We start from the raw sequence: 25881 nt of genomic DNA, 5'->3' as shown, positions 1-25881 counted from the left end.
CTCCATTACTTAAAGCCTCCCCTATCGATTTTAATTTTTACTGTATCGAATGGTTAAGAATGGGGTGTTTTTGTGAAAAACTGCTTACATATTTAACTTTAAAAACAAAACTGCAAACAAGCTGCAAAATTATCATGAAATCGGAATTTGAATATATTTTCTAGTTTTTGAGATGTAAACTGGACGAGGGACCGTAGCTCGACAAAACTAACAGCGGCTTTTCCCTTTTCGGTGTCCGCTAAAAAAGCTTAGATAAAAGTATTGGACTCTTAACCCAGTGAAATGTTTTGTATGTTTCGGATGTTCCTTCAGACTTGAAGATAATCTACTTCCTAGTCCAAACCGACAGCAGGACGACGGGGGATGGCAGCGGGCAGGACCGAACGACTGTCCAGCGCGCTTACCGCACGACCAGGCAGCCATGGACTTATCGTATGTTAGGTTCATTGTTAGGTTCATGTGGCGGGAGTTACAACTTCTCTCCTCCGCACTTAATTAATTTTTTGTTAAATCTCTTGTCGTTGGCATGAATGAACTTGATATTTTATTGATCACTTTAAAAAAAAAATTCGATTAGTTCATTTTTGGCTATGTAATTCAACTCCCAAATGTTTGACCACTCCCTATAATATTTCACACACATTTCCTCTAACTTCCAGTGGTGTCAATGAAAGAAACCAAATATCAATGCTTTGTTAATGTCAACTCAGAGTCTACTGTTTCGACTGTTTTGGTATTAACTGAACTACAGAGGCATAGTGGGGTGGGGGCAAGATGCCCCGGGCCGGGCGCCACCCTCAGGTGGGCGCCACACGCAGAGATGCGCCAAAACATTATTGTAGATATTTTACTTAGGTAACACATTCTAAGGCAGCTGTTCTCAACCTTTATAGCTTGGCGACCCCTTTTTACAAAACCCCCACTCTGCAACGACCCCCCCCCCCCCCCCAACGGCTAAACTCTTTTCGTTCATGAAGATAAGTAACTTCCTTCTGTTCTAAAATGGAAATGTCCACAAAGTCTCTGATATGCATTGCCAAAGTTTAATGTTTAATCACGAAACTGTGTGGAATTATGTTCTTCAAATAGATCTTTCTCCTCAGCATTAAATTGCAAATAAAAGAATTTTATTTATAATTACTTACATCTTTTTTACTTTTCTATTTCTTATTCGCCATATCCATGTTGCATATTTACATGAAAAGCATGACGGAGCATGGCCAGCGATCGGGACAATAGTAAACTACATTTCTACAACATTGTTGCGACTGTCTGAGTTTTTTTTTTTTTTTATCAGATTAGGGATTCTCGGGATTCACCCAATAATTTAGATTAATTTAAATTGTTAGAAATAGTTGTTCTGTTGTTATTCAGTTGTCTAAACCTTCTATCCTACAATGACACTTAAAAAAAAGTAACTTCCAATGTAAAAAAGTTTGTACAATATCAAGTTTTACACGTTAGAATAGACAAAAACAATCAATATTTTTTATGGCGACACCTTGGCAAATCGTCAATTGATCCCCAAGGGGGTCGCGATCCACAGGTTGAGAACCATTGTTCTAATTTCTAAGGTTATTTGTGTTATATTATTATTAAATAATTTTTCTTCTATGTGATATTCATGGAAAATGGGGGTGGGCGCCAATAACATTGCTTGCCCCGTGCACACGTTTTGCTCACTACGCCTCTGCTGAACTGCGAGTTTCTTAGAGCATATTGGCAAGGCTGGATTTAGCAAGTGGAGGCTCTAGTCTGTTTTGAAGGCTTTAATAAAAATGAACTTACTCTTATCTTATCTTATATAATACAGACGTTACTTCAAAAAAGAAGATGATTACGTCCTACGCGTCATGCATTTAGTCATGCATATTAACCAATGACTTAAATTCTGCCAAGTCACTGGTTTTCCTGGCTAGCTCAGGCAACCCATTCCATGCTCTAATAGCACTAGGGAAGAAGGAGTATTTGTACAAATTAGTCCTAGCATATGGGACGAGGAATGTGCCTTTATCTTTGTGTCTTTCAGAGTATTTTATTAAATTTTGTTTTTGGCCAAGAGTAAATTTTTAAAACAGACATATTTTCATTCTTTCTAAAATTGAATATTCATATTTTGTAAGTTGATTTTTTTTTCTCAAGAAACGTCTGCAATTTATAAGATAACATTTCTTCGGATTCGACTCAAAGATAGTGTCTATTATTTGCAAAACACGTCTTGGCACCGGAAATGAACAGAGCAGGCGATCAAGTGAAAAAAAAAAACAAGAATAGAAAATGAACTTAAATTACTACAATCAGAACAAACATCCTGTTATACATTTCAAGGCAGAAGGGGTCTACTACTGCAAAATGTCTTAAAGTAGGTTACTGGTCAATTATTTCTGAATCAAAAAAGAGAAAAAGGAAAGGAAAGTCTAATACTCTGGATCTGGACCAGAATCTGTGTTATTTAGACCATGATTTACGCTGTCCATAAGTATAAGTTGACCATATAACCTGTCATTTGAAAACTATTTTTAAGTCTAATATCTACTCAGTTCCTTTAGATTTCAAGTCAATGCGGTAAGGTTTCCACATAGAAGTGATAAAAGGCACGTATCAGAAGAATCACTGTAAATGTCTCTCAGAAAATTATGAGAGGAGCTCGATAACCCACCGACATTTGAGGAAGTTGAAACAGCAGTTCATTAGCTCAAAAAACACAAAGCACCTATATATATATATATATATATATATTTATTTATTTATTTATATTATAAATATAAAGTCTCTTACACGTAGAGAATGGAATGGGTTGCCGCAATCGGCCAGGAAAAAAAGCGACTTAGAAGAGTTCAAGTCACTGATTATTAACTTTGACTAGGACGTAATTATCTTCTTTTTTTACAAAGCTTCTATCAACTCTGTCTGTCTGGTACAAAGCTTCTATCAACTCTGTCTGTCTGTCTGGTACAAAGCTTCTATCAACTCTGTCTGTCTGGTACAAAGCTTCTATCAACTCTGTCTGTCTGGTACAAAGCTTCTATCAACTCTGTCTGTCTGTCTGGTACAAAGCTTCTATCAACTCTGTCTGTCTGTCTGGTACAAAGCTTCTATCAACTCTGTCTGTCTGTCTGGTACAAAGCTTCTATCAACTCTGTCTGTCTGTCTGGTAAAAAGTGTGTACACTATATTGTCGTTATTTCTCCCATAACTCGGATCAAGTTGAAATTTTACACAATTATTTCTTATTTATTTACTCGAGCAGAGTTGTGTTTACTGAGCGCCTGAAGGCATCAAGGAAAGCCTTCTCCCAGATACCCCCCCCCGGTCCACAAAATATATTGGACTATAGAGATCTTGAGCATGTTATTAGCAGGAAATTAAGTAACCTGTATAAAAATCATCCATCATCTTTAGTCAAAAGTACCTCACTAGCATAGGGTTAGCACGTCGGCCCGAGCAGTCGTGAGCCACGAGTTCGAATTCAGGTCATTCCCCCCCCCCTCCTTTTTTTCTTTTTGTAGATGCATTTAAAAACCAAATACGGTAAAACACACGTAGGTATCCCTTCCCCCCCCCCTTTTTTTTTTTACCAACTGGTCCAGATAAGATTATAGAGTATTGAGAAAGCTAAAGGCATGAAATAGCGCTAATCAAAAACTATTTGTAAAAATATTATTAATCTCACAGATTTATTGTTATTGGTCTAGATTAGATATATTGCAAATTTAATGGCATTCTAATTGATACAATTACACTTCCTACAAGCTATGTTTTTCTTGTTTTGAAGTAACGTCTGTAATCTATAAGAAGAAGGAGACTGAGATATTTTAAAACGAACAGGGACTCCGTACTGTTCTGTAAAGAGTTAGTGTTGATTTAGGCTCCTTATATAATACAATTTTGATAAAATTCAGGGGATGGTACTGAGTTCCAACTGCAAGAAGCTAAGATTCGGATGTAATCTTCATTCTGAAGGAATGTACGAAGCTTGTATAAAAAAAATTAAAAAAAAAACAGGAACAATTCACACTCTAAACTATGACTATTTTTTTTAAATTTATTTACTGGAAAGATTAGCTTTGAAAATGGTGCATTTAGTATTAGCTTAATACCTTGCATACCCGGTCTCATCTCTGCCTGTGGTCCCTTCTGGGGCACCAGGTGTCATATGGGATAGTGAGTTAAGTGTGACACACCAGTATTGCCAGGTTGTATCTCCTATTATTTTTATATCGCTGAAACATGCCAGTGTACCGTATTTTCGCGCGTATACCCCGCACAAATGACAAAATAAAGTAAAAACTAAATCGTACAGTCCGCACCGTTATAAACCTCGCATGTGCAAAGCGTGACTTGTCGTAATCATAAAGTACTATCATCAGTACTATTTGTTTTCTTGACGTTTTTAATGAGATGTTCATTAGACTTTTTAATGTACATTTCTCAACCACACATCTAACTGTAAAAGGTATTAAGACCCACCGGTAGATGCATAGTTTTCGTTAAGCTGTCTTTTTAAGTAGAATAAATTTTGTATCCCCCCCCCCCCCAAGTTGGCTTTTGTTTGTAAAAAAAAAAAAAAAAAACTTATATGGCCCGCAAATTATGTGCGCGAAAATACGGTATTTAGAGTTAAATAATCGCTCTATCAGTTGTATAAAGCAGATCCTATTGTCGTATTTTCTAGAAGCTAACGGTGTCACGGGTAGGCCTACGATAGGGGGCCTACCCAAAATGAACCATACATTTTAAAAATATTTTTTAAAACTATTTTATTATATTTGAAGTTAATAATGGAGGTAGTGTCTTTTTAAAATGTATATTTTGAACATGTTTTTCTTGTTTAGGCTATGTTTATGAGATGCCATTTGTTTGTAAAAACTTGTATAATCATCATAATAATTCAAATGATTTTAATACACATTTTACTTAAAAGCTATATGACCAAAACAGATCTATGAATGACATCGGTACTTAGATTTAAGTGGTGACGATTTTTAAATCACTTGGAACAATCAAATTTTTTTTTTCTTTTGAAGCTACAAATGCTGGTCGCAACATTCTAAACAAAACGGAGTGCTCGCCTGCAGGACAAAAGATTCCAAACATCTAGGCCAGACACACAAACCTACATCGAAATGAATGCATCATCACTGTCGAAGTGAAAATTAACGGCTAATCCAAAGTGGTTTTCACTATATAAAAAAAAAACATTGTTCAAATAGGCGAGGTCAAAACTCGTCAGTTCACGATCTGAACGAGATTTTTTTAAAAAAGGACTAATATGGCAGACACTGAAGACAAAGCGGAAGGCGTGGCGGCCCTGTTCTGGATTGTCCTCGGCGGCTTTGTGGACGAGATCATTCACACCTTTACAAGGTCCATACCGGTCATCGGCTTCTTTGCGATGATCGTTTCCTTCTGTGTGTACCTTGAGTACCGGAAGCAGATGTTAGAGTCACAGCGACTTTCTTTTGGGAGTACCTCAACTTCAAGTGCAGATTTAGACTTAGACTCTTAGCTATTGAAATGCGTCTGGTTCTCACCAAGAAGGTTTCCTAGTTTCTACACCATGTCAGCGTTTGAAACAAAAAAAAAAAGTTTAATTTTTTTAATGCACGTAAGGGAGATACGTTTTTTAATACAATAATTTTAGTGAAATGCTTTCTCTAGCTATATGATGAAAGACCCCTTTCTGAAGGATATTTAATGCTCTTTGAGGTTATATTAATCGCCATGGGGGTGGGGGAGAGGTTCACTTATCTTTGAAATTATGCATTCTGCTGCTATAAATTCCCAGTTCTCAAAGATCCACAATGCTCCTGAGGTATTTAAAGGGTTATTTTAAATTAATTGCATCAAACAAGTTTATAATCCTGGTGCCTTTCTTTGTTAATATCTACTATGATTGCTGGTATAGAGAGGAACTGTTTTACTGTCTTGGCTCCACCACAGAGGTTTCATCCATTTTGTTAATTAGAATATGTATCAAAAACTTTTTTTGTTTTTGTTAAATAGGTGGAAGAAACACCTCTATGTAAGATTAATGAAAATAAAACATAACTTCCAACGCAATGTTTGTGTGATGTGTTTGTTAGCTTGAAACAATTGTTTTCAAAAAAAATATTTATGTTGTATGTTATCGTCATCAAACAAAATTTGCATAACATTCAAATGTGTAATAAACACATTCTATTTTGAAAATCAAATTATTTTATGTGTAGGATGTGTGGATAGAGGCCAAAATCGCTTGGCCACCTATAATAATAATAATAATAATCTTTATTATCCGTAAGGAAATTTGTCTTACAATTTGTGCATTACACCAAACAAAAAAACATTATAACTATAAGAAACCAAAGTGTACATTCACACCAGACTCACTCATAATTTACATGTGACAAAGTTTATACCAGATTGTTCTTATTTAATGATTTGATTGCCAGGGGAACAAAAGAGTGTTTGTGTCTGTTTGTCTTTGCTATCGGTGTCTTGTATCTCTTTTGTGACGGTAAAATCACAAAATCCTGACACAAAGAGTGATTCTTTATTTCGAGGATCTTGTTAGCTTTTTTATAGATGTTTGTCTCAAACAACTGCCCTAATGGGGTTTGTTTTTTGCCAATGATTTTGCCAGCAGCATTTAGGATTCTATAAAGTTTATTTTTATTTTTAATGCTCAGATTGCCATACCAGTACCAGGCAGTGATATTGAAACTTAAAATATTGCAGATGTGAGCGTGATAAAACATAGCCAAGGCCTTTTCGCTAACATTAAACGAGGACAGTTTTCTTAGTAATCGTAATCTTTGCTGCCCTTTTTTGCTGATATAATCAGTATTTGCAGTAAAATTTAGTTTATTGTCTAGGATAGTACCAAGGTATTTAAAGGTTTGCACAATTTCAATAGTCTCTACAGCTACAGAAACAATATCATTTTCCTTCTTGTCCCTACGAAAATCGATTATCATTTCTTTGTTTTTTTTTTACATTTAATAATAAAAAATTATCTTTACAGTATCTTTCAATGTGTTCTATTTCTTTGAAATACTCATTTACGTCTGAGCTCTCTGAGAGCAGGGCAAGAAAAGCCGCATAATCAGCGAATTTTGTGAAGGAGCAACAAGAACTATCGGATTGAAAATCATTGGTGTACAAAATGAACCACAATGGCGATGTCGCAGCCCCCTGGGGCGCCCCTGTGTTAACTATGCGTTCATTAGATTGTTACATTACATTGTTTACCCTAACCCTCTGAGCTCTCTGGGTCAAAAATTCATTAGCCCATAGTATTATGTATGGACTAATCTGCAACGCTTTCATCTTTTCAATGAGTAAATGTAGTTGTATAGTGTTAAAAGCTGATGAGAAATCAATAAAGAACAATCTTACATAAGTGTTCGGTAAGTCCAGATGTTTGTAGACACAGTTTAAAATATTTAGGATGGCATCGTCTACACCTTTACCCTTTTGGTAAGCAAATTGTAAAGAGTCTAACTTATTACAAAGATCATTCAGAAGAAACATTTTAACCAATTTTTCTAAACATTTAGACACAATGGAAGTAAGTGAAACAGGTCTATAGTCATTCATTTCCTTCGGTTTGGAAACCTTTGGCACAGGTACAATTATAGATGACCTCCACACAGGTGGTATCTCATGGTTTAGTAATGAAGTAGAAAAAATATCTTGGAAAGGTTCAGCTAGTTGTTCAGCACATTCTTTTAAGATTCGCCCTTTTATTCCATCAGGCCCACCAGCTTTCATTGGGTTGACGTTTTTGAAAATGTTACAAACTTGCTCTTTAGTAATCGCTAATTCTAAACAGTTGTTAACATTGACATCCTCAAGGGCTTTGAGTCTTAGATAATTAAAATCTTTCGTGTCGAAGCGACAATAGAAATCGTTTAACTCGTTGGCCAATGTTTTTTCGTCTCTTGTAGCAAGATTATTTTTAATTTTGACTTGTGCTCCTGCCATTTTGTTCATGATGCCCCACGCCTGTCTCATGTCACTTGTATTAATTGAGTCTTCCAGCTTGGTGCAGTAGTTTCTCCTCCCTTCCTCAAGAACGACGTTGAGATTTCGTTGAGCAATTTTCCTTGTCTGTCCATCGCCACTCATAAATGCTCTTTTCTTTTTGATTATTTCCCGTTTTAGTTTTGCAGTGACCCATGGTTTATTGTTGGGGTATATCTTGATGCTCTTAGTACTAACACACATGTTTTCACAGAATTTGATGTAATTTGTCACTGCGTCGACCCATTCTTCCAGATTTGAAGTGGTCTCTTTAAACAAATTCCAGTCAGTGCAGTCTAGACATCCCTGTAGTTTGAGAATATTGTCTTGAGTCCATTCTTGTACGTTTTTTTGAATGATTTTTCCTTCTTTTAAGTTTTGTACGGTAAGTGGGCAGCAGTTGTATTGTTTTGTGGTCCGACGATCCTAGTGGTGGCTTTTCACGAGATGTGAATGCTCCTTTGATATTACAATAACATAAATCCAGAGTTCTGTTTTCTCTTGTCGGACATGAAATGTGTTGATAGAAGGTGGGTAGGTCAACCTTCAAGGTGCATTTATTAAAATCACCCAGTATAACTACTGGTGAGTCCGGTGACCTTGTCTGAAACTCATGCACTACGTCAGCGATGATTGCAGCTGCAACTTCCGTTTTGACTATGTAAATAACACCAAAGTCTCGTGGCAAATAAAAAGGTCTCAGCAAGAAGCTTGAGTTTGAATCCCGACTGGGGAAGAGTTGTGTTTGCTAAGGGGCAGCACAGAAACCTTCTCCCAGATACCCCCCTCCTCCACTGGTTCACAAGAGATTGGACCAGAGCGCACTGAGCATGCTACAAGCATGAAAGATTAGCTATATAAAAGTAGTTTTAAAAAACATTCCTAGAAGTCACGTTGAAGGACAACTAAGTACACTTAATATTTCAAACACATTTTATTGTAGGCAAAAAGATATCAATAAAAATAACTTTTGAGAAACACAAATAAACCTACAACATTTGGATTGCACAGAAGCTTTTTCAAAAATTAGTTGGTAAAAATTGGTAAAAAAAACAACACTTTTTTTTTTAGTAACAAGCATTTAATGTTGTAGAAAAACCCAGAAAACTTCATTTTTGGTTAAATCAGAATGTACAATTCTTATATAAATGCCAAAAAAAAAAGTTGACATTAAAAAGGCCAAAAGGAGATACAGAGTGAATTAGAGAGAGGAAGAGAAAAAAAAAAAGAAAGCAAGAGGCAGATTGAAGGAAAGAAATAAATAATTTTTCATCTGCCCATTGACATAATGTTAATACTCTTCCAATACTTCAATTACCTCACAAAGCAACAGAAAGTAAATGTGGCCTTCAACAAAGATTTCTACCCTGTTTGAAATACTAAGAGTTACATTGTTTTATCCACAGTACGAGATGTAGGTTGAATGCTCAATGAGAGAGGGTGGGACAAGTATTTGGTACCTCAGCCAAATGTTCCAGGGTCACCTTTGCTTTATTTAATTTCTTAAATCTTGTGTCCTTTGACAGGCATCACACTGGCCACATGATCCCCACATCCAACATAAGCCAAATAAGCAGATGAACTCTACTCCACTTCCCAAATGAATCTTTTGCTGCTGTAAAACTTTCCGAAAATTCTATGACAGAACAATAAGTAATGTACAGACATTACTGGGCAAACTTGTAAAATACACTTGTTGGCAGCACTTCAACTCATCAAAGATTGCCATTTAATCACAAAAAAATCTGGGTAAATGCAGATTCATAAAAAAAAAAAAACATCACTTGACAACTCTTGATAAAACTGGCATGGCAAATAGTTTTTTAGCCATTTCACTCATACACAATAAAACTTGTATAAAATAAAGGGAGAGAATGTTTATAATCTCTCTCTTTTTAAAGAAAGCTATAGATATATATGACTGGATTCCCAATTTAAAAAAAAAACCAACTAATTACAGAAAAAAAAAAAAATATGCCAAATAATAAACACATATTTTATCACTGGAAAGTAATGACCATAATAAAAAAGTCGCTCATCTCTTTTAAGTTCTTTTTATTTAAAGAATAATGATAACTACTGGTATTTAGTCTACCTCCCACACACTAAGATTCAACTTTGTACAAATTACAAATGTTCATTTACTGAATACATTTTGCTGTATAAATAGTTCTCAAACATTGTATTTACATATATCAACATTTTTCTACTTAAGTCTTTGATGTTAAGCTAATGACTGTCGTATAAATCATCTTGACGGATTTTCTTTAAGGCTAGTGTGGCTGGCTGATACAAATCGTAACGCTTCTGTTTAGTTATCGGAATCATTTTGCGAACCTCTTCCAATCTAGAAAGATCTGTGAGAGTGTGAATAAACAAAAAGTTAAAGAAAACTTTATCAAAAACAGATAATATTTTTACAAAGCTTATATTAACTCACTCTGTCTGTCTATGTCTTTCTGGTAAAAAGTTAGTACACGTTATTTCTCAAACATTCAATCTTGGATCAAGCTGAAATTTTTCACCATTATTTCTTTTACATGCCAACATAAGAATCAATAAAAATAAATTAACCAATTAGTTAATTAACCATTGTTAATTATTTTGTTTTGTATCTCGAACAAGGGAAAGAAATTTTCCTTGACTGATAAAAGTGGAATAAGTTGAATTAGTCCCCTTTATTGTTTGTAGAAAAAAATGTAAATAACTATAAATAACTGTAAAGCCTATTTTCATAAGTAGCCCCCAGGCACAGTGGTTACCATATTGGATTGAGGAGGCCTTAGCTCTCCATTTCAAATTCAGATTGCTCACTTTTTAAAAATAAATAAATGTAAAAACCGATGACTAAGATAAACTCTTCTTTCTCCTCCCTACCCCTTTCCAACTGGTCGAAACAAGTGATAGGATCATATAATATTGAGAAAGCTGAAACACGAAATTACGCTAAACAAAAACACTTGGTAAAAATATTTTTAGTTGAAACAAGTGATAGGATCATACCATATTGAGAAAGCTAAAGCACGAAATTACGCTAAATAAAAACAATTGGTAAAAATATTTTTAATCGCATAGATTTGTTATTATTAATCTATTATAAAATGAATTACGTGACTGATCCAAACTAATTGATACAACTAAGACTAAGACTGCTTTATTGATCCTTAAGGAAATTTGTTGTGATTACAAGGACTCTTTTCCTATATAAAAACAACACAACAAAAACATTCACATAAATGGAACAGACACAACATAAAGTGTTCATTGAGAGACTACACACAGACATCATGAGCCTTTTTATGTTTCTTGATCAGCGAGAGGCACTGATGTAGTCTGATTTGTTTTTGTTTTTTAAGTATTTTTTTATTTTGCTTGTTTTAAAATTAAAAAATCGTTTTTTTATGAAGTTAGGAAAAACAAAATCAATACAAGGTACTCTGGCTAATCTTATAAAATTCAGATGTTACTTCAAAAATAAGGAATGTTTCAAAAGGGATCAGTAAATTCAAAGCAAATGGAAAATGAAAATCATCAAGTCTCATGCTTAGACATGAACTGTCAGATCTATTTACCTACAAAATGTACCTGGTCACAACAGAATGTTTAAGTAGATGAAGAGAGTAGAATCTAGAATTTTTAAAGATTCCAACAGCAGGTCCATGTCATCAGTGGCATCACTGGGAAGGGAAAGGGCCAGGGGGAACCCAACCGGAAGACACACAGTAGGGGTGGCAAAAAAGTATGGAAGCTAGAAACCTGAACATACTTATGCATGTTTAATAATATATGTTGTTGCTACAGATAACTTTTGGTTAAAATCCCTTCAACATTTTACACTATACTTTATATATCACATGCAAAATCTTAACTTGTTCTTTCAGACATGCACAGATACATAGATCATAGATAATAATAATAATCTTTATTGTCTGTATGTCTAAATATAGAAAAAAGAAGCTGCTAATCTTTGGCCCACTACAATTGGATTGGATTATACTACTGATTATCCATACAGTAAACTCAATTAAGAGATCGATAAACCAGTCTATCTACCAGTTTATTCAAGATATCTTTATAAAATGAGAATTTCTTTGTAAAATATCCCCAAACAGGAATTTGGATAATTTTCTCCAAGTACTAAAAACAAACAAACTGTTTTTCGTAACCATAAATAATTAAAATATGTTCCAACAGAAATCATAAATAAAAAGAAACCATTACCAATGTTAGCGTAGATTACACCTTCCTTTTCTTCTGTTTTGGAGATGACAGTTCCCCTGTGTAAAAAAAATTATTAAAACCTATTATAATAGTTTCCTTACTAGATTTTCTACATGAATGTTTAACATGTGCTAACAATTATATTCAAATATTTTTCCAAGAACTGTAAAAATGCAGGGACTTGACTCTGCTGTTACTGTGCAAAATTTTCAAAGTGCTGGATGGAGAAAAACAAACAAACAGTAAAATGTACTTATAAAGTTTCAATTTTGTTTCAAGTTTGTAAACATTTTTCAATTTACTTCATAGCAGCACTTCTTACTCTTTGACAAAAGATTATAAAAAGTAAATTTTTGAATACGTTTTGGGGACTTACAGGGTCATTTTGCTACATACGTTTGCTCAGTGCACTCTAGCCCAATCTTTTCCATGGACATGGAGGGGAGGTATCTGGGAGAAGGTTTCCATGCTGCCCTTAGAAGCTCAGCTAAAAATCTCTCAGCATGTGTTAAATCTTATTTAGAATAGTCTCCATCTGAAGTTGAACTCAAACTCCTCAAGTATTCCAAAAACATTTTTTCAGTGGTGGTAAACAACAATGACTTAACTCTTTGTCTCCAGAATTTTTTTCACCCTCTGGTAGTGCACTAATACGCTTTGATGAAACTTAAATAACTTTTTACAAAGCTTGTATCAACTCACTCTTTCTGTCTGGTAAAAAGTTAGCTTTTTTTAAAAAGTATTTTTTATGTTTTTCTTGTTATTAAAAGAATTATTATTAAAATAAACAAACTAATTGAAACCAATATCTAATACTGTCACTAATATTGTATATTTATGAAATTTTTTTTTTTTATTATTCAATTGGTACTTGAAATGTAAGGACAAATTTATTAAAAACTGAATTAATATAGAAAGTATACAATGATGGAATATAGGATAATCATTATTCTAGCTAAATTTATCTAAAATTAATATTTTATCAATTCTTAAAAAAAAACATTTCAAAATAAAAATAAAAATCAATACTTCAAATCAAACATTTAAGAAAAGAGTTAGCAATGTACTCACCAAGGGTCAACCACAGAGGAGTGACCCCAAGCAACATAGTCTGCATTCTCATCTCGGGCAGGAGATGCTGTGGCCACAAACACCTGGTTGTCCAAAGCTCTGGCCCGCTGGATAGCTTCCCAATGAGCAGGTCCAGTGGTCATATTGAAAGCTCCAGGGTACAGCAGCAAAGAACAGCCTGAAAAAGAGAAATTTAAACAAATTGTTGCAAACACAAAAAACTGCTTCATCGACAAAAAAAATTATTTTGACGAGCAATGTATTATAACATCTTTTTATTTAAATAGATCTCAATAAAAACTGAATTCTAAAAAAAAATTAATTTTATAATTTGCATATTTTAAAACATTTATTAAACCTTTTTAAAAAATTATATCTACTCACTCTGTCTCTTTGGTACAATTTTTTTATACCTTATTTCTCCAACACCCATTCTCGGGCCGAGTTGAAACCTTACACAATTATTTGTTGCATGCATTACGCAAGACAGCAGGGTTTCTGTCCAGGGTTTTTGCAAGAGAGGATTTGAGCCTCTCAAGCCCTCACTCAAATGGAGTTTGATGATAATGAACAAAACATGAATCATTAAAAAATGAAACAATTAGTTAATTAATTATTGGTAATTAATTATTTTGTTTGATATAAAAAAGGAAAATAAATGCTACTTATTGAGAGATGTGGCTATATATGTGGAATTATTTCCTGTATTACATTCTGTACACATTTTTCTCCCACGTCCCATTCTCAGATCATGTCTTAGTTGACGATAATACATGAATCAATAAAAAAATTACCCAATTAGTTAATCAATCAGTGGTAGTTAATTAATTTTGTTTTATATAGAAACTAGGGAGCTTATTCCTGTAATATTGATATACATGGCAGTAATTTTGTGGTTCTTCTCCTTATATATGGTAAGCTTTGTTTTTATAAAATATTTTTGAAATATTTGGTTGTTTTTTTTATCTAGTCAGAGTATGTTTTTCATCTCATATATGTGTATGAAAGGTTATTCCCTCAACAATATCACCTACAAACCTTTCAGTTGAAAAGAATTAAAGAGGTACTCTTTCAATATAAGTGTCCTGCAGCTTCTCTGGTCACCTTCACCTATCCCTTAGTCTGATGGACGCAAGATTTGTTGACTGTCTTTCTCCATTCCTTTCAGTATCTGTACCTTCTCTGGTAATGTGTTTAACCATGTCATTATTAGTTACATAGCTTTCACTGGATAAATGTTATAAAGCTCCTCCTTTGTGGTTTAAGATGAGTCTCACTTCCTATGAGCTTAAAAGTTGCTTTGAAATGCTGGTTACACTCAAGGTTGGATTCATTGCAGCATTCCCAGTTTTTCGGCGGATCATATTTCATTGCAGATGGCTAAGGAGGAATGTTATTAGAACCTATAGCTCAAACACCCAGTGGTGCTACAGGGTAATATAGCTACTGGATTTAGCTTGCAGACTATCCTGATACATCCGACCTAAGAAAACATCTAGGTATTCAAGTTTGTTCCCACATAATAAGGTCATAAAAAATAACCTTTCAATAAGCTAGGAAAGAAGACTAAAAAATGTTCAGGACAGCAAGTCAATACCAAAAAGTCAAGAGAAACAGGTGAATTTTCAATAAGAGACCAATCACAGTCAAGTGAACCAATGAACCAGTTAGCTTATTTGAATGCTTGTTGATAAATAGGTAGGTTAATAATATCTTTTGTTTCTATCTTCATGGTGGTGAGCTTTGAATTGCATTTTAAGAGGTGCAGACTCAATCCAATTTAAAAGAAACAGTGTCATACCGAAACGATCTAACATACTATGTAAGTCTAGCACAAAACTGAAGAGGTTGATGGGCAATTTTAAAGTGTTTTCAGGAAAGGTGATCGCCTAGTTGGCTCATGATTCATATTGTTAATGCAACCCTACCACAGCTGCATCACTGTCAGTCTTGAGAAGCCCTGTGCAACATCTCTATTATGTTCAAGTCATTCAGACATTCCTTATGAGCTACAGCATAGGCTGCTGCCTGACCACGTTCTTCACACTGTCAGCATGATGGTCTTAAGTTCTAATCTCTAATGCTTTCATTCGTTTCTATGGAGTTTACACAAGACATGATAATCATTTTTGTATTGACATATCTGACACAAAAAGAAAAAAACATTAATAATTACCTTTATTGGAATAGATTTGGGCCATCTCAGCAAACCTGATATCATAGCATATACCAACACCAATGGTACAGTATGCTGAAATCAATTCAATAAATTTAATTCCATATACAGGTACTTTGACTTTCAGAAGTAGAAAGATCTTAGATAAAAGATTTGAATTATCAGATTTGAGAAAACATCTTGACTGTCATTAAAAATTACATTAATTTTGATGATTTAAATTGAATTTTGAAATCATTTATATTAATTGTTGTTTCATTTATATTAATTGTTGTTTTCCTCTTTGTAAAAATATAGAAATTATAAATTTATTTTTAAAATAATCCATAACTTAGGTTGTACATAAAACATGTAATGGTTTAATATACAGCTAATGGTAAATAAAATCTTGAGGCTTGAAGGATGATAATACTGTAATGTTATAGAGAACTTATAGAGAACATTTTAAACATTAGAAAGTACTAGATCTTACTGGGCAGCTGATTACTATAATATTTTGACATTATTTTAAAAAATAAATAAATATATATATATATAGGTGAAGCCTGGAAAAACATTACTTCTTGTGCTAACTCACAAAACAAGGTTAGTTTTTTAAAAAGTTCCATAACTCACGAGTACTAAACATTGTCAGACTTTCTCCTGGGGAAAGAACTTCAGATTCTTGAAAACGAATTTTCCCAGGCACATTGATATCAAATAAATGAACCTGTTCAGATAGTCAGATGGATCAAATAGTATTCAGGTAAAAACAAAGGAAGTTGAAATAGTTTAAACCAAGTCTATTGCTCTGAAAGAAGAAGGTTTCACTAATAAAACAAAATCATCTATCAAAACAAATGAATGGAGTACAAGTCAGCAGAGATTATTTCTCTTGAATTAAAAAAAAATTTCAAATCTAAGTATGATTATGATTATACTCACATTTTCTGAACTTAATATTTAGATGTTTTGAACATTTTTATAATAATTTATTCTTGAATCTAATTTTTTTGGTTTATTAGCAGAAACTGCTGATTGGGCACATTTATTGAAGTAATTATACAAATAAAGGAAAGCAAAACCAAATATTTCAATGGAACAAATTAATATTAAAAAAAATTGTTTCCGTTGTTTAATCTAAATCTAGAGCTTTTTAAGTGTAATCTGAAGTTGAAGAGTTCATATGCAAGAAAAATAGATTCTTTCCAATTCTACCCTCATTTCACCTTCACCTATCCCTTAGTCTGTTGGACCGTTGGAGCACCATGCAAGATTTGTCGACCGTATTTCTCCATTCCTCTCTGTCTTTTAACATAAAAGAATGGACAGGCCTGCCATTGAAAGAGGTTCTACACCCATTTATGGTTAGCTAAACAGATCCTATATGCTATTAAACTCTTATTCTTGTTTAAAATAATTATAATAAAAGACATTAGGTATCATGGTGACACTATCAGTGACATTATCACAGTGACATCCCCCCCCCCTCCCTTTCCTATTTATTTTCAAAATTTTTTTATTCCATAATTACTTAAAGACAAAATGATTAACAGTCCATTTTCTCTAGAAGCTCACAATGAATGTGTTATGCTGACATACCTTTCTGTGTTTGGTGATTAATTCTCCTTTAGGGTTGAACACAGCACAGGTGTTGTACAATCTGTCACCATCTTTCTCTGGGATTGACCCTGAATGTATACAATACATCATTATGAAACATACAGCAGTAATCAACAGTAGCATATTTAACTCATTTTAACTTTTACTGCTGGGCACATGTGCTTATATACTAATGACTCACCCCCAACAATATAAACAGAATTTTCTTTAGCTGCTTTTGAGAGAGCTTCAGTAGAGGGGCCTCCAGGTATTGACTCTGCATATTCAGGGAAATATTTGGTTCCATAGGGAGAATTAAAGCATTCCTATTTATGAATGAATTGGAAAAACATGTTACAAATAGTCTGTTGATTATAGCTCAAGTTTGTTAGCTAGCTAGTTTAGTTAGTTGGGTTGCACACTTTATTAGACTGACGGTGAACATACATTTTATAGTGATGACATAGACTTTGGGTTAGAGATTAGAATAGACTTTTATTTTAATCAGTTACTGCTAGACTCTTGAGGGGATAACATCGTTTTATAGTGACAGACTAGACTGTGGCCCATTCTGTAATAAACGTTTGTTTGAAGTTCACCTTGAGTCAACTTAGTCATTGAGTCTGTGATACCTGTTATAGTTGTGGTGGATGTTATGTACCGAACTTGCAACCATAATACACTCAACAAGGTACGCATGCATCTAGGATAAATAATCATCTTTAGAAATACTTCAGTTACATTTGATCACACATGCATCCGTTACAAGTTATAAAAGAAGTTTCAAGCAACAATGGACTTCAGATTATTAAGAGTGTGTTCCTGTGTTTCTGCAAGCCTAATTTAATGATATTTAGCATACAGGCATTGTAGACTGCTAGCTTGGTCCAATTCGTTAGTCCTGAGGTTTTCAGACTTGCAAATAATCATTCTACCCTAGCAAAGACTGCCTTGGAAATCCTCTTGTCAACAGCTTTTAGTGTTATGTTTAAGGGATAAAGTAAGTCAACAGATCAACTACTTTATAAGTGGAGTACAGAAATATTTAGAATTGGGAACAGCTATGTTAAGAGACCTAGAAACTGAGTACCAAAAAAAAAAAAAGGTTTATTTACATCTCAAAAGCTTAGCACACACAAATTGCCCACAATTTATTTACTACCCTATGATCTTTAACACTATACTGCACATGAATACACAATGAAATAACTAAAAAGAAATATGACACAATACAAATTAGAAGCTTAGTGCTGAAGCAATGAATGATGTACATGTGTAAGACATAGACACCAGGAGACAATACATTATTGTGACACACATCCTTAGAAACAGATAAACCAAAGAAGCAAACCAATTAATGCCATATGTGAGGGTGTGCACATCAAAACATGGTTCCCGGTCATTTCATTCCCTGTTCTTTTCATCATCTGATCATTTTATCTATCATATAGTCATTGTAAAAATCATGAAATAAGCCATATTTAATATATTCATTTTTATTTACATGACAAAAAGTGTGACACATTCGATACGAATAAAATTAAATGCCATTTAAAACTAAAAAAATTTAACATGTATAAATATAGAGCTCATGTAAAAAAAAGTGTTTTTGTATTCATCTACATGATAGATAGGTAAGATAAAATTGATAGGTTATTGATTGTAATAACAGAAGGCGATCCATTGATTCAAATTACTTAACAAGGCCTATAACACAATTTACAACTTAAATGTTTAAAAGATAAACCTTATAGGCGACATGCTATTCTGAGGATGTGTGAAGTCAGCCTTTATTAGAAAAAATAAAACCTTATTACAAGGCTAAAAATGACACACCCATTTTCAAGAAAGAGCGATTGAAAAATAAAATAAAGTGAAAGATGGTCGTCAGAAGTTATCACGGGCATGATCATAAGTATTATAATCATTCTCATCTCTTAAATGATTTCCACAACTTCCACCACACCTTGGTCTTTGATGATACGTTATCAATGGCATGATTATAAGTATTCTAATCATTGTCATCTCTTAAACGATTTCCACTACTTCCACCACACCTTGGCCTTTGATCATTGCGTCATACGCAGGATAATATTATAATATTACATCCTCCACATTCAACAGAAGCGCTCTAACTAAGTACACACCCAGATTTACAATATATTATACGATTTCTCATCAAGAATGTAAAGTGGAAGGCGAAACACTATAAAGGCATTAATAACATGTCTAATAATATTAAAAAGCATTCTACATACCGGTAATCGTATTTACATATTAGATAAAATGAGGGCTTAAAGTCAAAGCCCTAACAGCACAATTAAACAATGAATAAGAAAAAATATTTAATTGGGGATGAAATGGCCGGGGATGAAATGACCAGTCACCGTAAACATAGAACCTTTTTTAAAAAACAAACAAATAAGAAAAACTACTTTTCAAATGTCAAAACACAAAAAGTCATTAGAATCAACTTACAGGCAATGTGATGATGGATGCACCTGAACTTGAAGCTTCTTGTATAAATTTAACAGCTTTAGCCAGATTATCTGGTTTGGATATACCAACAGCCATTTGTATCATTGCCAGTTTGAATTCTAAAGAGTAGAGTAAGAAAGCAAGAGTCATCTTCAGATCAATTCTATACTGAATATACCATCTGTTGCTTTGGACCGTAACCCACCCCAACACCTGCTTTCAAACTTTCTGCACTTTTTTTAATACAATGACAATCCTCCGTAACTTTTTTAAAAAGAATCCTTCACCACACACTTTTCAGCTTTGTAATTGTATGTATTGCACCTTTGGTTAGTTTTACTTTTTTGTGTGCATCCTTTAATCCTAAGCTAGTAATGTATGGTACTAGACACCACAAATATTTCTTTAGACCAGTGGTCTTCAACCTTTTTTGGCCTACCGCCCCCTTTTCGAATGTTTTATTTAGAAAATCCGCCACCGCCCCCCTCTAAGAAAAACAGTTATGAAGAAGCGCGAGAAAGCAAATTTGAACAAAATATCATCTATTTATTAATTTGTATGCTGTCAATAACACTTATCCCGCTTGGGAGACGACCGCATGCCAAAGGTGATTGTTGTGAACACCTTGGCCTATGACTGACGAGCTTTGAGGAGGACTGAGTTACAGAGGTGCCCCCCTCCCCCGTGTGCGCTATAAAGATTTATTCAGGCGCCATTTCGCTCTCACTGGCATAGAGGAAAGTACCTGGCAGCATTCTCTGGCAGCAGATAGCCTCTGAGAGAAACAGTTCGAGAGCTCTTACAAAAACTGTGGGACGAACATTTGATACAACGGCTTTGTCTGCATAAAATTCGGGAAAGTATGTAGGTCGCAGTTTGGTTTGCGTAGTTATGCGAAACACTGGACTCAGCCGTAATCTTCGGAATGAAAGGCAAAAACAGCCAATATTATCATTATGCAAAAATTATGTCAAATAATTTGCAGTGATAACACACAAAAATTAATTGTAAAGACTTTCTTTCAAATCCTAAGAATATTTGGGCCTACTGTTTTTTAGGTTTAATTGTCAATTTAGTTTTATTTTTTAATATAAATATTACTATTACTGAATTCACTACAAAATGAAATTAAGCTAATGGTAACCTTCTGCCTCCTGCAGTCTGACAATATTAGAAATTTCAAGCTTTAAATTAGCCAAGGCAAGGCGAAGGTCTCCTCTATTGGCTACATCCAGTCTATTTCTTTGCTTATTCATTAACTTTGTTTCGCACTTAATCTATATTAACCATGTATGTTTACTGAAAAGCTAAAAGCTATAATATTCTTAAATTATTTTTGGATATCGCTATATGTTCGTGAAGCCGACTTGGTTTCATAACCTCATCTGAAAATGCCATCAAAGTAGAACTTACTTTTTTTCTAGTGGCAATTCACTAAATCTCAAGGAAATATTACATGACATACCAGTGAGTTTTCGTAAAAACATTTTATCAATGCTTTTTGTTTTTAAAAAGTTAAATTATTCTATTAAATGTTACCTTTAATGTTTTTTTGCAATTAACATTTACATATCAATATATTAACATATGTAGATACAATAAACTATAATCTAAAAGGCGTATTACCTATTTTTTTTATCAAATCTTAAACGTTTAGACGCGCGAGATCCAAGGACAATAAATACTCTCCAGTCATAGCAAAAGAGTAAGAATTTAAAAATAGAAAATGGGATTCCCGAACTCAATTTCTAACGCTGTTTCTGTTCTTAAATTAGAAGCAAGTTAACTTTAATTTGTCTATATTTAGTTTCCCAGCTTTAATGTTGAAGAATTTTTTAATTGGTTTTGTTATAGAGCACCTTTAGTTTCTTCTTTCCACCTTTATGCCCAGCGCCCCCTTACCGCCCCATTTTGTGCCCAGCGCCCCCCTACCGCCCCTTTGGCTCTCAGCGCCCCCCAAAATCTCGAAAACGCCCCCTAGGGGGCGATATCGCCCCCGTTGAAGACCACTGCTTTAGACCATCAAAACCCCAATTAAATGCCCCATTCCCGTTCCCCAAACTACAAAATACTGAAAATAAAATACAAAGGTTTGATAGACAGCTAGCAGTTTTTTTTACGAATACTGTGTTTAGGCTGCAAATCTTTCAAAACTGCATCTTAGCAAGCACTTACGGTAAAAGGAACCTGTGTACAAAATTTCACATGTGAATGTGTAGGGCAATTGATGAAATGTAAATGATAAATCAGTCACTGAGTGGTATTTTACAAATATAATAATATTTTTTAATCTAGATGATCTAGATTCTAGTCTTTACGATTGATGATTTGATTTTTTAAATTGCTTAGTCCTAGCGCAGAGGAAGGGCATAGACATACTGTCTGACAACTATAGATCTAGTGACATACGGCTAGTAAAAGATATAGATGTAATATCATGTAATAATAACAGTAACTAGATCTAATACTCAGTCTCACTCTATGTCTATATCTATATCATCATGTTATGATCTTATGTTCATCATCATCATCATCAAACTCCATTTGAGTGAGGGCTTGAGAGGCTCAAATCCTCTCTTGCAAAAGCTCTGGACAGAAACCCTGCTGTCTTGCGTAGTGCATAAATGTCGCCATACAGGTCGAGAATTTTTGGTTTCCCAGACCTGTCGAGACGGAGATCAGCAAGTCTGAGGCAGTCAAACAGAATATGAGGCACGGTTTCCTCTTCCTCCCTGCAGCGGGGGCACCGTGAATCGAAATTTGGCCATAGCCATGAGAAATATGAGCCAACAGGACAATGGCCTATCCTGCACTGTGCTATAATAGCTTGCTCAGGCCTGGACAGCCTCCACCAAGGGGAATTGCGGTCAGGACGCCTCAGACTCCACTGGCTTTTTGGGAATAGTCCCAGCACTCAAACCACGTTTCCATTTCTGTTTTTTTAATGATCTTATGTTAAACTATAGTCTAGTAGTATAGCAGAGATCTAGACTCAATTTTATCTAGATTCTATAGAGCATGGGTTCTCAACCTGTGAGTCGGGACCCCCTTGGGGGTCGATTGACTATTTTCAGGGGTCGCTTATGTCCATCAAAAATATGGATTTTTTTCCATTCTAACATGTAAAACTTGTCACATAATAAGTTTTTCCCATTGAAATTTACTAAATATATTGTTGTTCGAGGATAGATATTGCAGACAACTGAATCAGAATTAATTTCGAACATTTTGACTGTGCAGCAGATATACATTGTATAAGTTTACTTCTAAACTATCTATCATCTGTTAATTTAAAAGTCAGTGTTATTCATCATAATTAATATGTTAAAGAAGTATTTAGGCCTTCATTGACTAATAATAAGAGTTTAAATAATAAAAAAACGAGCTAAATCCGTAATATATAAACTAAAAAATGTAAATTTTCAAAAAGGATGAATTTTGAATTAATACGTAAACTCTGTTTAGAAATCCGTAACACCATGGACAACATGAACATTGAATGAACTCCAAATGGTAGCGGGGGAGGAAAGCATGGGCTTCCCGTAGTGCCCTGCTAGAAAACTCTGTTGTTTTTAGTAGTTCCTCATAGCTCCCCCATTAAGTTCAAGTGACACCAGTTGTCTACCGGCAGCTCTTGGACACCACTGCTTCCTGTGCCTGCACCAGGATTAGTTTATGCAGGAATTGAAAACCCCAGTATGTCATTAGTACAAAAGCTAATATTTACATTCTTCTAACCTTCATATGCTCTCGAGAGAAATTACCATGAACCTGGCAAACAGATAAAACAATAATTTCTGTGAAAAAACATTTGCGCATGTGTGCAGACATTTCCCCCTCCCCCTTACTTTTCAAATCTACTCCTCATCTCATTAGCACTTGCTAAATGCAATGAAAGTCAAAGTTAAAGATTTTTAGGAGACATAAATAGTTTAACAGTGAAACATTTCTCTATAAATAGGCATTCACAATTCTGGATCAAGCGCTTGCAGCCATGTTCAGCTTTGTCTCAGGTGCACCCTCTTCTTCCATTTGCAATAATATATTTATTTCTGGAAACAGCCTGTTAGTTATCCAATTGAAATACAGAAAATTGTCACGTATGTGGAATGTGAATATGAAATAGTAACGTAAATAGATGCACGTCATAAGGAAATTATTTCATTTATTTGTAATTGGATAATAAGGAGAAATATATAATTCAAGTATATAATTACATACAATTCAGATATTTACATTAGGCCTCCAAATATAATTTTGTAACATCATACTTATAAACGAAAATAATTTAATGTTGGGGGTCGCCAATAAGTGAGGAATTGTAAAAAGGGGTCGCCAAGCTAAAAAGGTTGAGAACCGCTGCAATAGAGTATAGTCTATATTAGTATATAATAATAATATTAATAATATATTCTAGATTAGAATTAATTTGATCTATTGGTTATTATAATAATTATATTAATGATTGTATAATTATAATATAATTTTATTTTATAATGAATTTAATGATGATCTGTCACTGTCATCTGATGAGTGTCAGTAGAAGTAGGCCTATCTGTATCATTCAATAGACTCGTACACAAGATTTAGTCAAAGACATAGAGTATTAAAAACTATTATAATTATCATGACATGAGTATGACTGAGTATGATCATAGTATGATGTCATTGATGATGATACTCTCAGTATGTCTAAGTCTATGTGATCTCATCATCTTACTTGACATCGTGAATTACGATATGTTTTTCTTCTATATAGGTCTAGATCTACTATTGTTTGGATAAGTGGTTTCACTGGGCTGGACGATGCTGAATACTGAATCCTCTGATAACTTTTTTTTTAAACTACTCTAACTGTGATCCTCATACAATAGTGACCCAATAGTCTATATCGTTTGTTTTCATTAAGAACCTAAAAAAACGAAAGTAGAGCCTACAACCACTAATTTATATACATTCCGAAACGAGGCTAAACACCTTGACATTGACAATGAGGTCAAATTGAAGGTGTAATCGGGGTTACGGCAACTAGATCTACCTTGTATTATTGTATAGAGTATAGAATATAGAATCATAAAGATCACCCATTTATGACGTCCAGTCCAGAATCGATGCTATAACTGCTTTAGTTCCCGGTACCTTCCCTATATAGGCTGTCAGATCCTATGGCTATGCGCTTCGTATTGTCATCACTTATGTCCCTAGTTCGAGCACTGTCCACTGCCTTCCTGCAGGTTTGGGCTAATAGATCTAGAATCTAGAACATCCAAAACTTATAATTATAAAACTTTTTTTTTCTTTTCATAATTGAAAAAAAAAAAGATTATATAGGAAGTCGTTTGAATACATCTTCCCTGGTACTAGATCTTTTAGGGATGCAATAAGGCTGAGGGAAATAGAGACACTTACTTCTACTACTAGTTATCATTCTTGACTTTAAACTATTGCCAAAATGTAAACGTGTAATTTGTTTTGTGCCTTTGGTACGAATGAATCATCATCTAATTAATTGCTTCTATACTTTTGTTTATCAAAATGTATGCCCCTTTAGGTATGATCATTGTAGTTAAAAGTTGTGTTTAGGGCTGAGGTCATGGAGTAGTCTATATGTTCTGTTAGACAAGTATGAATTCAGACATATTTTATATACCGGTATTAAATATCTCTAAATATAGTAAGTAGTCCCCTTTGCCATCTATAGGGCAGATGATGTTAAGGTCATCTATTTTCTTGGCCAACAGTTAATGAGCAGGGTGTCACATGGCCAGCACAATGACCAACCGCCTTTAATTTCCCCAACTTAAATAAGGTACCCATTAGAGTTGGGTGGACTCAGGGGCGCCCTAGAGATTGTAACCCAGGTTCAGAAGCCAAGCGCAAAACCACTCAGCTGCATATACATACACATACAAAGAGATGCTTCTAAATATAATGTGATGTTTTGCTACTCCCATGAAAACGATCCACTAATAAAACATTTACTTCGACTAGGTTACATTTTCCCCTTTGGTTTCTAACAATAATTTCAATCTTTGTTAATATCTTTTAAAAGACCATGATAACAGATCCACATCAATGAACTTAATGGAACAAAAAAAAAGCAACAAACAACTGAAGACAATTAGATTCTTTATATAATATTTGTACATTTTTTTATTATTATCCTTTTTTTTTTACTCCATAGCTATCTAGATAGAAAGGACAATCACTGATGATAAGGAAGCCAAACATTGCAGCAGTGCTACACACACACACACACACTCACGGCTAATGTTATTTTCATAGCAATTTCATAACTTAATAAACTCCAGACAATGATGTGTCAGTCTACATTTTGTACTTAAGCA

The 25881-nt window shown here is 34.2% G+C and overlaps 1 protein-coding gene and 1 long non-coding RNA gene across 3 annotated transcripts; one reads left to right on the top strand and one right to left on the bottom strand.

Moving 5' to 3' along the window:
• Positions 1-2203: 2203 nt before the first annotated feature.
• LOC129922815 (uncharacterized) lies at positions 2204-6067 on the top strand. Its single transcript, XR_008774721.1, has 2 exons — positions 2204-2362; positions 5028-6067. It is a non-coding gene; the product is annotated as an uncharacterized LOC129922815 (long non-coding RNA).
• Positions 6068-9066: 2999 nt separating this feature from the next.
• LOC106055169 (omega-amidase NIT2-like) lies at positions 9067-24774 on the bottom strand. 2 transcript variants are annotated; one of them, XM_013211328.2, is made up of 9 exons: positions 24619-24774; positions 19535-19653; positions 17259-17382; positions 17057-17145; positions 16091-16184; positions 15476-15550; positions 13300-13477; positions 12229-12284; positions 9067-10364 (listed from the first exon to the last, which is right to left on the bottom strand). In XM_013211328.2, exons 1-9 carry the CDS (start codon positions 24620-24622, stop codon positions 10237-10239), a joined length of 867 nt encoding a protein of 288 aa, XP_013066782.2. In that variant the 5' UTR covers positions 24623-24774; the 3' UTR covers positions 9067-10236. The 2 variants fall into 2 exon arrangements, with proteins under 2 accessions (XP_013066782.2, XP_013066781.2); XM_013211327.2 differs by lacking the exon at positions 24619-24774 and adding an exon at positions 24255-24487.
• Between the last annotated feature and the right edge of the window lie 1107 nt (positions 24775-25881).

The sequence above is a fragment of the Biomphalaria glabrata genome, chromosome 14, assembly GCF_947242115.1.
Source record: "Biomphalaria glabrata chromosome 14, xgBioGlab47.1, whole genome shotgun sequence".
Taxonomy (NCBI): domain Eukaryota; kingdom Metazoa; phylum Mollusca; class Gastropoda; family Planorbidae; genus Biomphalaria; species Biomphalaria glabrata.
The sequence above is the reverse complement of the archived record's forward strand: the minus strand, read 5'-3'. Positions and strand labels throughout refer to the sequence as shown.